The sequence below is a fragment of the Argopecten irradians genome, chromosome 14, assembly GCF_041381155.1.
Source record: "Argopecten irradians isolate NY chromosome 14, Ai_NY, whole genome shotgun sequence".
NCBI lineage: Eukaryota > Metazoa > Mollusca > Bivalvia > Pectinida > Pectinidae > Argopecten > Argopecten irradians.
In genome coordinates, this window is record NC_091147.1 from 17,122,036 (window position 1) to 17,137,449 (window position 15,414).

At 34.9% G+C, this 15,414-nt stretch overlaps 1 protein-coding gene across 1 annotated transcript in view; it reads left to right on the forward strand.

Moving 5' to 3' along the window:
- Positions 1–2,627: 2,627 nt before the first annotated feature.
- Positions 2,628–15,414, forward strand: part of LOC138307263 (helicase-like transcription factor) — a 37,454-nt gene continuing 24,667 nt past the window's right edge. The window contains exons 1-12 of the mRNA XM_069247905.1: positions 2,628–2,730; positions 5,664–5,753; positions 6,622–6,867; positions 7,826–7,992; positions 8,449–8,656; positions 8,944–9,018; positions 9,457–9,622; positions 9,988–10,136; positions 10,618–10,855; positions 11,422–11,524; positions 12,097–12,167; positions 13,555–14,133. Of these exons, the coding sequence (XP_069104006.1) occupies positions 5,670–5,753; positions 6,622–6,867; positions 7,826–7,992; positions 8,449–8,656; positions 8,944–9,018; positions 9,457–9,622; positions 9,988–10,136; positions 10,618–10,855; positions 11,422–11,524; positions 12,097–12,167; positions 13,555–14,133 (2,086 nt within the window). The 5' untranslated portion in view covers positions 2,628–2,730; positions 5,664–5,669. The remainder of the gene's footprint in view (positions 2,731–5,663; positions 5,754–6,621; positions 6,868–7,825; positions 7,993–8,448; positions 8,657–8,943; positions 9,019–9,456; positions 9,623–9,987; positions 10,137–10,617; positions 10,856–11,421; positions 11,525–12,096; positions 12,168–13,554; positions 14,134–15,414) is intronic.

The window sequence follows — 15,414 nt, forward strand, 5'->3', positions numbered from 1 at the left end:
TGTATAGTTGCTTGCGAGGACACTTGAATAGTCGCATGTTATATTCCGTGATAAAAGGCTCTAAAGCTAACAAATTAAACAAATCAGTCTAAAAGAGTTATCAAATACACTGTCAAACTGATCATATATAGTCATTTACAATTTAGATGGAGTAAATGCAACAAAAATGCAATGGAATGCACCACGTTGATGCTTCAGGTATAACTTGGATTTCCATGGACCAGTCATTACTTTAAAAAAAATGTCAGAATTGCGAAAAAAAAATCCTTCTAGAATCATAAACGAAAATTACTTACGTCATTTCCACATTTCTTACGCCGGAAATGGCTGTTCACTCACAAAATTATTTTCATATTTTCGTGTCTAACGTTGATCCAAGGGGATTCAATTTCGCGATTTAAACTTTTGTTTTTTACTGTTTTGCCATTATTGCAGCGATTGATTTTCACAATTTCTTATCACCAGCGAAATAAGTAAAATCTAATCGCACGCGTAAATATATGTTGGGTTCAAATATACCTTATAGGGAGAAGAATAATTCCATTAGTATGGACAAAAATAATGTCAAATTTTCTAGGCGATCTGTCACATTATCAAGACACAAAAAGAACAAACAAATTTCCTGTTAATGACGTCATGGTCAAAATGCATACATACTAACATATTAAAAAAATAATAACACATATAGGCTGATTAATATTAGTGAAGATAGTGATGCGCATCTAATCTACCCTTGTGCGCCTGTATCGATTGGTGTGTACATATTTAATATCGTTGTCGCCCGGGAATCACGTGATCAAAAAAGTGAGCTTTCCATGAATCAAATCATAAAAAACTAGATTTACGCAACTTTCCACTTTTTGTTTATATGTTTCTCAATGCTGAACACATCCTGCGGCCTAAACGATATCATATGTAAGTTCCTTTTGCTTGAAAATTACTTAAATTAGAAATAATAGCGATTTGTAATGAGAAATTTCCGCAAGTGACTATACAGTAATTTTTTGGATTAAAACAAGCGACTATACAGTAAAGTAACAAGCGACTATACAAAACTATTTCGTGTATACATGTTTAAGCCGCTTTCTAATTACGAATGATGTAGAATAAAGAAACTGTAAATAAGTAAATAATCAAATTACTCATATAAGTTACAATTATAACTAATATTTCAGGAAAAACGGGGGGAAACGCAATTTCCTCCGAAAACACATCGCAGTTTTGATCGTAATTCAGTGATTACACGTTGATTCTTATCTATTGCTAACATTATTTTTAAAATCATGTTCATGGATTTGTTAATATATATGTTATGAGGACATCTATAATGTTACACATATTTGTCGTAACGAATAATGCCGATATTTGGTGTTTTACCGACCTGTATACCATGCCTGTTTTCATTCATCCCGCTTCAATACTCACAATTGACCATACAAAAAACAACTAATGATCATTCTATACACTTCCGTGCATGCACTGTGGATAACAAAACAAACGATACTCTACCGATTTCACTCATTTAAAAAAACAAATGCGCTAAAATAATTCAAATCAAGGAATTGTTAATACAAACACAATCATGATTTTTTTTCAAAGTAAATTAGTTTCATTTTGCATCTTATCGCTAAATTAAGAAATTATAGGATACATGAGCATATACATGGCTTTCAAGAACATACTGTACGCGTTCTTGATATCTTTACAACAGAGGCCAGGCGGATCAAGAAAAAAAGTTGAAAGGGGGGGGATGGGGGCGCGAAGGTCCCTTTGGCCCTTTGGTGGCCGCAGGTTACTGCAATATTGTAGCTCAAAAGACTTTAAGACATAAAATGGTGTCGTCTTTAGACTACAATTGGTGCCTATAACTGCTAATGGAGCAAAGTAATGATTATGCAAACCATTATTAAACGTTCGTTTGCATTTTATTGTACTTGTTTGATATTGCTTACCTACTAGGCAATAAAATTGAACAACATAAAATATTGATCAAATTCTCATCGAGGATTTTTTTTTACATAATATAATATGAATATGAATGAAGATCGTTATGAAGGGAATATTTATACAGTAAGTCCACAAATTGTGAATTTCACGTCTTGTGAGCGGTACGGTAGATATTAAGAATGGTAGTTACATGTATGTTTGTTTTAGACAAAAATAATATGTAAATGCATGTATACGCATAAAATAATTGGAAACCTACAAAAAAAGTATAGAAAACTGTCCCCGAGTGATTTTCGGAGGCAGCGCTCCACTACGACACATAGGGACTAATTCATACCCGGCCGAAAGGTATTGTAGGCCGGGCACGTATATTCGTTCTAGCCGCAGCTGGCTAACGCTTCGAGGCCAAATTATATTTAAAGGCCCGGGACGCGGGGAGAGCACGAGAGGGGGTGGTAGCCCCTTCTCGTAAGGGAGGTATCGGGAGTCTCCCCCGGAAAATTCCAACAATGGTTTAAAGTGGACAAATTAAAGTTCAAGAACTCTTGTATGGGGGGTCTCCGCCAGAAAATTTTGAAAACGTATCCTATCGAAAGTGAGTCTGATCTCGGACCGGCGTACACATCATCCCTGGGCGGACCTAATTTACGTGGGTTTGAAAATCCCATAACACCGATTATGTCACTTTTTTGCGGGAAAGAAAATCAGTTTCAGAAGACAGTCAGCAGTCGAACATTTGGCCAAGAAATGAGATAGAATATCTTAATCATTTTTTTTAACTGGGTGTGTATGATTTTCCCGTTCATTTGCTGATTTTTAAATATTTGTAAGTACTTTGTTGTCTAATGGAATATGGTTTTTAAACATTTTGAAGTAAAAAAGTGACAGAACACTTGATTTCGACAGGAGTGTCCGAGAGGAATTTGAAACTGCGAAACCCGGTGAAAAAGCTATTTTTCCAACAGTGTGGTCATGCTTCCTGGCGCAGAATTTGTTAATTAGTCTATAAATCGGTACATATACCGTATGTGAACATTTCTGCCAAAGCAATTTGTAAAAAAAAAAAAAAAAATGAAGGGACTGAATGAAAGTGAATAAGGTAGGCCTACCAATGCAATAATGCATGCCTATTCAGCTATCCAGTACGGGCAACATGAAGAAAGGAAGGGGTGCCTAACGTTAGGCTTATATTATACATTTTTTTAATTCACTAGTGGTATGCACATGGATCAATAATAGATCAATATGGTTTTCAAAATAAATTACTCCTAGTCCTTATGATTGTGTAACGTGTCAGAGCTCTATAAAGGTAGATACTCCAACAATGTTAGAGGTATAGCACGACGAGACACATTTGAAACATTATGTCGTGTCTAACCTCTAACTTTCGATAGGCAATCAGGGGTTTTAATATCAGGCGGTACCAGGTACTTTTTGCCGGTTGAACCTGGCTGTGGTATACCGCATGATTTGGGCTAAATCACATAAGATAGCATACAGATATGGTATAGAAAAGTGCCCCCTGAAATTTCAATGGTACCGCCTCTCCTGAAAGATAATGAAACCCCTAGGCAATTTACTGATGCTGAGGGCTACATATTCAAAGTTTGGATTGTGACAATATAAAACATTTAAATTATATATCAATAGTCATAAATGTCAAATGCCTACCTCATTTATATAAGTAAATAAATATTTTGACAAAATCAGCCGTAAAATCCATCTAAAACAAATATTTACCCAGTACATCTCCTAATGTAAACTTTAATGACCCAGACAAAACTTCATGCCGATAGTGATCCAACCGGTAAATAGGAAAAAGGAACTGCAAGGTCACTTGAATAGCATGTGTTTATTAATTCTGTGCATGATTTCACATCCCGATTTTTGTAGTAACCAGCTGCCATATTTAAAACCAGGTCAAAATGTTACTGAAATTTTTTAAAGGATGCATCATACTTTATCCTCTAAAATACTATTTTATGAGGCCTGGAGTTATGGTTTCACTATATATGGGATAATTACTTTTTTTTTTATTAATTAATACCTAAACTGTAAGTACACATCAATGTTATCTCTGTTAGAGCTATGAATATTGATATTCCATTTTCCCTTCCGCTTTCATCAGACAGCGGAAGCTGCATCAATGAAATAGACCTTCGGAAATGATAGTCGTCAGTCAGGAAAATAACATCGGAAAAAAAAAAGGCTGACCAGTCGACTCTCATGTTATGGGAGTATAACGATAGAGTGCAACTGACACTGACAGGAGAGGAAAAAATGTAGCGGCCAAACAACCTGGGACCTCCGAACACTAGCAGAATGCTCTACCTTTGAGCTACCTGGTCACTGAATAATTATCTATTGCCAAAAGCTTTATTATTGTAGCGTGTACAGTGATTTTTCTCCTTCTATAACTGGGGTAGTTAAACGATCCTATTCCCATTTCCCAATGCCAAACCCTCCAATTTTTTTCCCAATTACAATGAAAATTTCCCAAATCAAATCTCTGAAAGACAAATAAAACCTGAAAATCTCTCCCCTCTTTGTTTAATCTAAAACAACCTACTCTGAAGCTGTTGTGATAGTCATCATCTTTTGATAAAATGAAACAGTTTACTGTTTTACAATATTTAATCACCTATAATACCATGTTCAGTAATGAGAAACTTTTTCCCAAAACTGCTCTTTGTGCGATTAAAAATTCCCAATTTGTTACAAAAACTTCTTTCCCAAAATACACTGAAAAATCACTGGGTAAGATGTTGCACTTCTGACGAGTTTAGACAACTGTAATATAACTGCAGGCAAGCCTTTAAAGGGTGCAGCCAGATGTTGGAGTAACATGCAGTATCTTTTTAACTTGCATTATGACAAGAGTGAATTTTGAGTGTATTATTTGAACACCTTCCAAGAATATATTTTTACCAAAATGATGAAACAAAAGTGTGAAAAAATAATTCTTACACTTAAAATGCGGTTTAAAACCACCTGCATTCGATGGCAAGGATCATCATATTATCAAAAGAAATATGATAAATAAACAAGTCTATAATAGAAGAATTCAAAATACTCTTTCAAGTACATACTTACTTGAATGTTTTGAAATTAGAGATATATTTGAGCTTGAGATCTTGGTTTCTTATATTATCTTTTCCCTTACAGCATTAACTAGTTTCATATCTGTACTCCTGTCTGTGATGGGGTCAGATTCTGAGTATAGAAACAGTTCAACATCATATTAACATGAATTGGCGATTTATTGTCTGAATTTGAACATGTTCATGTACAATGTGGATATGCCTAAATTGTGGATTGAGATCCGGCCAAGTTATCCAGAATAAACATATAGAAATGTTACAGCCATTATGTCAATTAATAGAGAGGTTCTGATCTGCCAGAGACTAGAGTAATTATATCATCAGCCTTAAAATAAAATAGTATATATTTACCTACTGTCCATATTTACAGGTATTTTCAAAGGTTTCGATTCTAAATGTGTATGCATATATATCACTTTCTTTTATATTTATATTGAAAGTCCTTTGTACCATAGATTGAATCCTGCATAGCACAAAATCAGTTACGGAATATATATCCTGTGTGTTCTAACAAGATAAATCCGGTGTCTAACCTACCTACTGAAACATTTTTGAAGTGAAAATCTCATAAACCAAATGTTTTAGACTTAATACAAGTTGTTCTGTTTCTTGTAGGTAAAAATGGCCAGAACTAAACAGACCAAGAGACAGGATAGCAAGAAAGAACTTCCACGGGCAGTGTTTGGTAACGCTGGCAACGGAATGGTAAGTACATGTAACTACAATCAAGATTTTCTTGATTGCATTTGGTATAACATTAAAGGGACAATTCACTCAGGCTAATTCTTTTACATAACCAAGAAGCAAAATATAGCATAAATGTATTGTTCTACATTTCTTATGAAACATATAACGTAAAACATTGACAAATTCCACAACATTGTTAAGTATTTTAATTAATATCGTTGAAATATCAAATCGTTGATCAATACGATTAAGCAGGTACAATATGGACGCTGTACCCATACCCAAGCCAAAGTCACGCATGTTAAGCAAATAAACTACATAACCACTGAGAAGGTTATAAAATGATTTTTAGACAAGACAATTCACCTAATAAGGTAAACACACTACTGACAGAGCGATTTGAGCAGTTCTAGACAACAGTTGTGTGTGATGCATTACTCTACGAGCAAGGGACAGGGTTCGGCATACAAGAAGTTCGACCACAATGTGTAATGGCAGACAGCGAGCAAGTTTGAACATCTACACACATGTCACCACCATGGGCTTTTCAGGCATATCACAGTAAAACCGACTGATCTAATTTCCATTAGAACTGGGGTTTTTCCGATATATGTACAAATTTAAATGTTCTCTTAGACTGAATTGTCCCTTTAAAGACAAAAATGTGATGGGTGGTGAATTGTCCCTTTAAAGATAAAAATATGATAGGTGCTTTTATTCTTTTGTTGGTGCTAGTATGATAGGGTGAGAATAGTGTGCTGGCAACAAGGATCAAACCCCTGGCCCCAGTTATCATGTGAACAGATATGACTGTAAAAAAATGATTTTTGAATTTAATTTGAAAGTATTCACATGTAACATTACGAGATATCTTTATCATTGATAGAACATGTTTGGAAAGAAGAAAAATAAAGCCAAAAAGAAGAAGTGGAGGAGGAGGTCCTGGGATAGGGAAGGGTATGAAGACAGAATCAACTATTTGTGGCAAATGAACTCTCTAGTGGATCGGTATCATGATCGCCTTGGATACATCAACACAGATGACGATATGGGACACAGTGAGTTGGATGATGAGGTGTTACTGGGCAATCTTCGTGGAAATATTGTCGGCATTCAGTACTACAGGGGCACAGTGAGTAGCATATGATAATAAATGTTACAATTGTGAATATGATCTTTTTAAAGTCAATCTTACTGATAATCCTTCTTGTCTGTGTGGTGAAATTGAGAATGCCCATCACTTCTTCTTTTCATGTCCTTTTTACCTTTTACAAAGAAATCTTTTAATGCAACATCTTAGTAGTTTAAACCTTGTAGATATCAACCTGTTTGATTTAGATGTCTTACTCTGGGAAATCCCAATCTTATCCCTTGATCAGAATATCCAAATCTTTAGTTACATTTGTAAATACATTAAAGATACAAATCGTTTTTAATTCATTATCTTGCATGTTTTGATAGACGCCTCATCTAAATTTCACTGTTTCTTTAAACTTGTTAGAAATAAATATTGTGCATGAAAACCAGGTAAATCTCATGAAGTAACGAATAAGAGTACATCGTCAACAATCACAGTTTGTTTTTTAAATTTATTTAAACAAACTATCTTTATGTATATTTTAGTACTTAGCAGCAACAAGCCTTTAATATGTATATTCTGTATGAATGTTTGGAGAGGGCTTATCCATAAGTTGAAAGAACTTGTGCCCAATCCTTTTTGTCAAATACCAAAAAGGCAAATAAAATATGTTTAAATCAATTTTCAAGTGACAGTTATCTCCCTTAAATATCAATTATCTCTCTTGATCAGTAATATTTGATTTCATTAAGTCAAAATGTTCTGACTTAAAAAGTACAAACTTTTGTGTAAAATGTGCTTTCTTCAATGTTCTGGGTATCACAATGGGATTTGACTAGTTGTGGATTTGTTAAAAAGTTACTTATTCATGTTGTAATGTTGATCTTCATTTTTAATATAATAATTGTCATCCTTCTATTCTTATAGGTAAACATATATAAACTGATCACGATTAAAGTTAAGTCATGGTATGTGATGTTGACACTCTAAAGTAAAGAATGTTCTGTTTTAGGTAAACAACAATGAGATGGTGGCAATAGAGAGAGAACCCCATAACAAGTACGACTGTAATGCTATCAGAATTCTGAATGTTGGGGGAACACAGGTGGGCCACATAAAGAGAGAGTTGGCCAAACCTCTTGCTCATATTGTCGATAACGGCTGGGCCAGACTGGAAGGGTGAGAAAATCTTAATTATTTCTCTGTTTTTTTCCCCAATCAATTAAACAATCTTGCCAGTTTTACTTGGAATAAAACTACAAATTTTGATTAAGGTTGCCATCCTGTGTGTCAACAAAGGCTTTATCTACAGAAAATTTACTGTTTCCTTTCACTTTAAGAATCCTTGAACATTTCAACTTGGCAAACAGCATGATTGATTAAAGTTGATTTATATAAGTTTTTCCTCAATGGTTGTAAAGTTAATGTATTTGAGTTACCCTGTAGGGGCCACATGTACAGTGGCCGAGTGGTACCGTAAAGGCAATGATTTCTGGTCGGTGGTTTTTCAGCATTCCTCCATCATTTAAACCTAGCACATCCTTAATGACCCTGACCATTAATAGGAAATTAAACTAATAAAACCACAGTTACCTTGTATTAAAATTTTCTTGTTACACTTTTTGTGATGTTCAGCATAGTTCCATTTGGAAGCACCAACATGTACTCAATGCCTGTGAACCTAACTCTCTGGGGAAAGCCTGAGTACCGACAGGCAGTAGCGGACAAGCTGAGGGGACATGGATTTAACGCTGCACAGGCCACAGAACTCTCCTCCAGTGTTCCTGGTGGATCTGGACTAGGGATGCCCACTCCACGCCGGACATTTATGACTCCAGATGAGGTAAACTCTAGTCCAGGTTGTATAGTTCTCATTTGGTCTATAGGTTTATACATGTATCATTCACTGACTATATAGATTTAACCCTGTTTTTCTTTTTTTAATGGAATATTTCTGGTTGCAATATTACAAAATTTGAATTTTATCTTGCAAAAATAAACACTTTTGTTCTTTGTTTTGAATTAAAAAAAACAACAACACAAAAACAACCTCAATAAAAGGCTTTTTTGACAGTCTGAACTTTTATGTAATAGTCTTGATTGCTGAAAAACATTCTGATTCTTTCCTAGATGAAAAGTGAGCTGGATTCACTGTTTGAGAATCTGGAGGAAGGAGATAAGACAAGCACAGCTGAACCAGCAAAGGTATTTCACAGATATTTTACCAAAGTAACTAGTCTTGATATTAAAATAATTACCAGATAGCAAAAGAAGAAGAAGAAAAAATCTGTCAAATTATTCCTTAATCTCCAAAGTGACATACGATTGTCCAAAAATATTTCTTTGTGGCGGACTTGGTTTCAAATGTGAATAGTATGAACTGGTGTGAATGTTGTGCTGAAGGAGTATTTTCACCTCAGATATTACAGTAATAAAAGAAGCTAGTGGTGCCCCACTCTTTTATCAGTTATTTACAAATTGGATTAAAAAAAATGTTATTGTCTTGAAATGAACAAAGAAATCTCATTAGTGAAAAGAATGATCTGAATCCTCTGTATCTTCTAGGAAGGAAGCTTGTTGTCATAGTTTGAAATATGAGTCTAGATATCATAGTAGTTGTCAGCATTCATTTTAAAATGACAGGTAATTGCTACACCAATGTACACACATCAGAAGCAAGCCTTGAATTGGATGATACAGCGTGAGAATGGCAGCAAGTTACCTCCCTTCTGGGAAGAAAAGAAAGGCCGATTCTTCAACTCTGTCACAGTATTTACAACAGATAAAAGGCCACAATCTGTCAAAGGAGGTAAAGTGTGTTGTAAGGGGAGGTAATATGTGTTGTCAGGGGAGGTAATGTGTGTGTCAGGGGAGGTAATATGTGTTGTCAGGAGAGGTAATATGTGATATCAAGGAAGGTAATGTGTGCTCTTAGGGGACATAATACCTTCATATGTTAACCTTAGAGCATCCATTCGCACATTGTCTTCACAATTTGTCAATAGAACTTAATACTTGGTCACAGAATTGCTAAAAATAATTTGACCTATATTTTGACTTATCGGTATGGGTAACGAGATGTTGTCTATTGTGTACCAGAATTTGTTCTGTTTAATTTTCACCAAACATAAACTGTGTCTATGAGACCTTTGTGTATTGATTTCCTCTTTACAGGTATCCTGGCTGATGATATGGGACTTGGGAAAACTCTGGAGATGATCGCACTGATCATGACAAATTTCAAGGATGGCCTCCCTCTCGCTGTACCTGTACCAGGCAAAGTGCGACAGTCCAAACTGGACAGGATCCAAAAGTCAGCCCAGGTAAGAACTGCATTGTTTATCACCTGGACAGATATGTTCTGTATCAGGTTGAGGTCAGACTGGGGACTGGTTTACCTGTCACATGGTCAAATATTATATCCAGGTAAAGATTTGTGTTGTGTTAAGCTTTTATTCCTTGACTTAAAATTCTTCATAGAAAAGCATTAGAGAAGTTGAGGAAACAATAAGTTACAGAACTACTCTTTAAGTTCGGGAATGTTGATGAAACTGGGCTCAGGACTCCAGATAAAGGTTGATATTTTTTTTCTTCTAAAAATTGCAGACATTTTCCTTTTCTGATTTCAAGATAAAATCAGGTAATCCAGATTTCTCGAAAATTAAGTTTCACTTAAAGGGCAAGAAAATATAAAAAAATACAACAACTTTAATTAACAATAGTAACTTTTCAGCCATTCCCCAAAATTTCATTTTGTTGCATCATTATTGCTGCAACTTTGACAGTCTTGTTCTTGTTGATCAGAGACTTGCCAGTTACAAGTTAGAACCCAAACCAATGGCTATGAAGAAAATTAATCTGAAGAGGGAGAACATGTCCAACTTCATTGTGGACGACAGTAAGCCCAGTACTAGCATGCAACGTAAATTTGTACGTAACCTCCCTGGGGCGGGCTTCTCGAAGGCACCCCAGCTACCCTGTCTCCCAGACGATGACATTTCAGACACGGACACCTCAGTGGACTCAGATGATGAAGATTATGGTAATAATTGTGTCTATAATAAATATGTTTATGGGGTTGTTTCTCAATAGTGATATTTTTAGCCCACCATCATCAGATAATAAATATGTGTCTATGATTGTTTCTCAATCGTGGTATTTTTAGCCCACCATCATCAGATAATAAATATGTGTCTATGATTTTTCAATAGTGATATTTTTCTTAGGTCATCTTTGTCCGTTGTCGTGCGCCATGTTTTAACTTTTCATTTAAACGACTTCTTAATAGCCAAAAGGCCAAGGTTACTCATATTGGGCCTGCAGCATTCTTGGATGAGGGGCTAACAAGTTTGTTCAAATAATTGACCTTGAACTTCAATTAGGGTTATAATGGTCAAATAAGCTAAAACTTTTAAAACCCTTTCTGTGTAGTTCAGCTCTACAATATGTTGTATGTCATTAATAATTAGATTACTGTTAAGGCCCATTGGGCTGTTTGTTGTAATTCTTAATCATCTATGAAAGCAGCAAAATTAAATTACACCTAAAAATAAGTTGGTTTAAGTCCTTTATGTTATTAAATTTAAATGATTTAACAATTTATTGTAGATGAGCCTCGAAAATCGTTCATGATGAAAGGAGAAGATCCAGAATTTGTACCAAAAGGATACTCTTCCAAAGAGAACGTGCCAATGTCTTCACGTCCTAAAAGGTATGGATATTAAAAGTATTGCTTCACTTTATATAGTACGGTAAGTACAGTTCTAACAGGTTTACATACCGTGGTAGTTCATTATACGCAAATGTATTACAAAATATATCAGTAATAGAAATTACTTTGTTGTAAATAACCATGAATTTGTTGTAAACATTTTGTGATGAACATGTTTTAATTTATATGCTTGTATTGTGAAAACATGATGAGCTGAGTTTCCTATGAGTTGGATTTAGTCAACTCATCTCAAAGGTTTTGTAAATTGCATGTCAAAGGTTTTGTAAATTGCATGTAATCTACTCCTGGTCATTCTTGTAACTGAACATACTATACGCATCTGTACTTGTGTGTGATCATCTACTACAATTGCCATTATCAGTATTTATTAAATTCAGTATTCTATATCATATACTCTGTCATATTTCTTAACAGTATATGTAATGCTTTTCAGAATAAATTAAATCCATTACTTTAGTACCAAATATGAATTCCGATCAAGCATTTCTTTTGTATAGATTAGTTCTGAAATAAAAATATTGATTGTTATTGAGAATGTTATTGAATTACAGGAGTGCCAGAAGGACAGTACGGTATACAGATAACACTGACATCGACCTAACAGGCAGCCCTGCTCCAAAAGGTAAAATCCAACAACCAAAGCTGGCTGGCTGTGATTGAAAATGAAACTGGAAGCAAATCTGCTCTACATGTTACGTGAAACAGTGATTTTATATAGGGATTGAATGTATTTTTCTAATCTACATATCCCGTGGAGCGTGTAATTCACTGTCAGATATTAAAGGGACATGAACCTAAATAAACCATGTAAATTTGAGTAAAATACATATTTAAGATGTGTTAGATACCTTACTAAGTAATATATATCAATTATTGTGCAAATCTGTCATATAAAATAATTATAATGGAAATTCCATCTTTCTGTATTTTGAACCGGCCCGGTCGAATTTTGTAACGATAGTATAGTAGTTTTGAACTTTAGTGACCTCCCACAATGCACTGCATATGTAAACAAAATGGTGGATCAAAAACGTGGGTGAAGCGAACACAAACGAATTCCGATAGAAAACAGTGTACGTCAAGAGTCAGTAGCGTGCACGATTTGGAAAGTAGGTAAAAATAAATTGATCACTGATATGCAAGAGAGGGGAGCAACTCCCCACTTTATACTTGCGTGATGTACATATGTGCAATAAGTCAGGAACCTCCCTTCGCGGTGCCCTGTCGAATGAAAAGTCTCGTTTGACTTTTGACTTATCATTCTTACGCTAAATACAAATTGTTTTATAACAAATATGGCTTAAACTTCATTTGTCAACCATTGTAAATTTGAAAATAATCTTAAAATTTGGAAAACTAATATTCCTTGTCATGTCAACAAGTTTGTGGTTCATTATAACCTCGTTTTCGGCCAGCTTTGGTTTTGTGTTCCAAAAATAGAATATGACAGTCTATTTTTTCATTTTTTGAGGTAGGTATTCCCCACATTTTCCTGTCATTTGAGATAACCAATCACTGTAATAAAATATTCAATAAACATCTGAAATCCATATCTAAGCATACATAACAAATTATTTAAAGTTTATGTCCTTTTAATATATTTGTTTGAACTCCAATATCTGAAGTATTGTTCAAGGACAAAATCAGAATTCCTATAATTGCTCACTCCAGTCCTGAGATAAGTGTTATCAATAAGGAGATACCATAGAGCTGGTTTTCATGTGAAAGATTTTTGGGTGATTTCACGGACAGTGGTAGGCGAAAATTTGCGTAACGAAAAATTTTGAATTGGAGGAATTATATATACCCTAAAAAAGCCAAATTGCAAAATTTTAAATCTGCTCAAATTTAATGTTCTCGATTTTAGATCAAAACGCAAAAAAAATTGACTCACCAGATATATGAAAACAAGGCTTGGTCATGCGAAAATTGAGTGCCATAAACTAAACATTTTCATGCATTTATAGATTACAATAGAGAAAAATTAATGAAGAATTTTATGTAAACAGGCTTCCCCAGTCAAGCGGCAACAGCTACTGTATCAAGTTCAGCAACAGCTACTGCATCAAGTTCAGCAACAGCTACTGTATCAAGTCCAGCAACTCATCCAAGTTCTCCAGCCACTAAAGATTTGTCCACCATCATCACAAAGGATGCTTTGTCAAGTTTGTCTACAGATCAGGACCATATACAAAGTACTGTTTTAGCTCCTGAACCAGAGAACAGCAAAGTGATATGTGTAGCATCAGTGGAGGAACAGAAAAGGGAAATATTATCTATAGAATTAACTCCATGTAGTGCTTTAGTGTCGTTAGAAAGTAATTTGAATGATACCTCAAACTCGATGTCAGAAACACTGTCCTGTACATCCATATCCACAGACTTGATACCATATTCTTCGTTGCCATCTTGTACAGCTTTATCGACTGGGACAGACGTCGTAGAACCACCAAAGGATGTGAAACAGAGTGATAAACAGATCATATGTGATACAGCAGCTGTAGCAGAGGAACTAAAGGATTCACAGGACAAATGTAAAACAGAAGGTACACTGGAACAGAACAAAGAAAAGGAAACATGTGACTCAAGTAAGTATTATCATGACTGAAGAAAATATGGAAGGGGTGAAATAATAGAATCTTTTACCTTATTTGTTGCGATCTTTGGACGCCCCTGCACCATCTCAATGTAAGCGCCTCTGGACGCCTGTACACGATCTCAATGCAAGTGACTCTGGACGCCATTTTGACTATCAATGTTTTGCTAGCTTCGTGTCACGTGATAAAAGCGTCACCTGTGTTCAGGCTTTATAATCTATAATAGACGTGACCAAATTTCTAACCAATCAAAAATCGGCACAGTGTTACTATATCAAACTCTGAATGAATCAACCGAGAAAATCACACATGTGTTCACTGCTTCACTCATGTTACCGGGGGACGCCATCATGGCTTTTGTTGTTGATATTACGGTAGATATTTGTAATTATAAGTACAATGTCATGATATTTAAATATCACAGGCCTAAAAGCATATAATCTGACAATGATTAAGACGATGTTTTATTCAATTTGACCAATCGAAAATCTGACGGTCATGAAGAACGGCGAGGTCCAGTACTATCGCCATTACCTGACGCCGTGTTCGAATGGACTAGCAAGTTTACAGCGTAGAGTGTTGATAATTTTGTCAGAAACTTGTTGTCAAAACTTCATTAAACCTTTAATATACTTCATTTAAAGTTGATAGATTATTTTCGTGCATTTTTCAATGGCAAATAATGTACAAACATCCCACAACAAACACACTACTCAGAATACTAGAAAGTGAAAGTAGCGGTGAACGGGCCGTGAACCGGCACGAACAAAGCAGAAATAAATACAAATATATTGACTGAGCCATGATACAGATATATATTAGTTTGTTTAAATTACGATATTTCAAGTAATTTGTGCAAATTTTTTTTTCTAAAATTAAAAAAAAAAAAAATCGGCAATATTTTGAGTATTTCCGACAGAGAAAATTGACCATTTTCTGACCTGTAAACGTTTTTATTAATTTTTGAAGTCCTCGTATCGGATAATATTTGGAAATGATAGCATCACTGTGTTGTTTGATTCATTCTGAAGCAACTTTATTGCCAAAACATTTCTCAAAAATAAGCATGAAAGTAAATAAATCTAACTTTAAAAACATATTATCAATCCAGACTGAAAACTTCACAAAGTGCCATTGAGATGGTGCATACACTTGACAGATGTTGCAACAATGTTCGTGTTGAACATTGTATACTTTCCTCATGGAAGCATGATGATGCAGTCCTTTATATTAGTTTGCATGTGGTAAAGAGTTAAGGAAGTTGTTTAACTA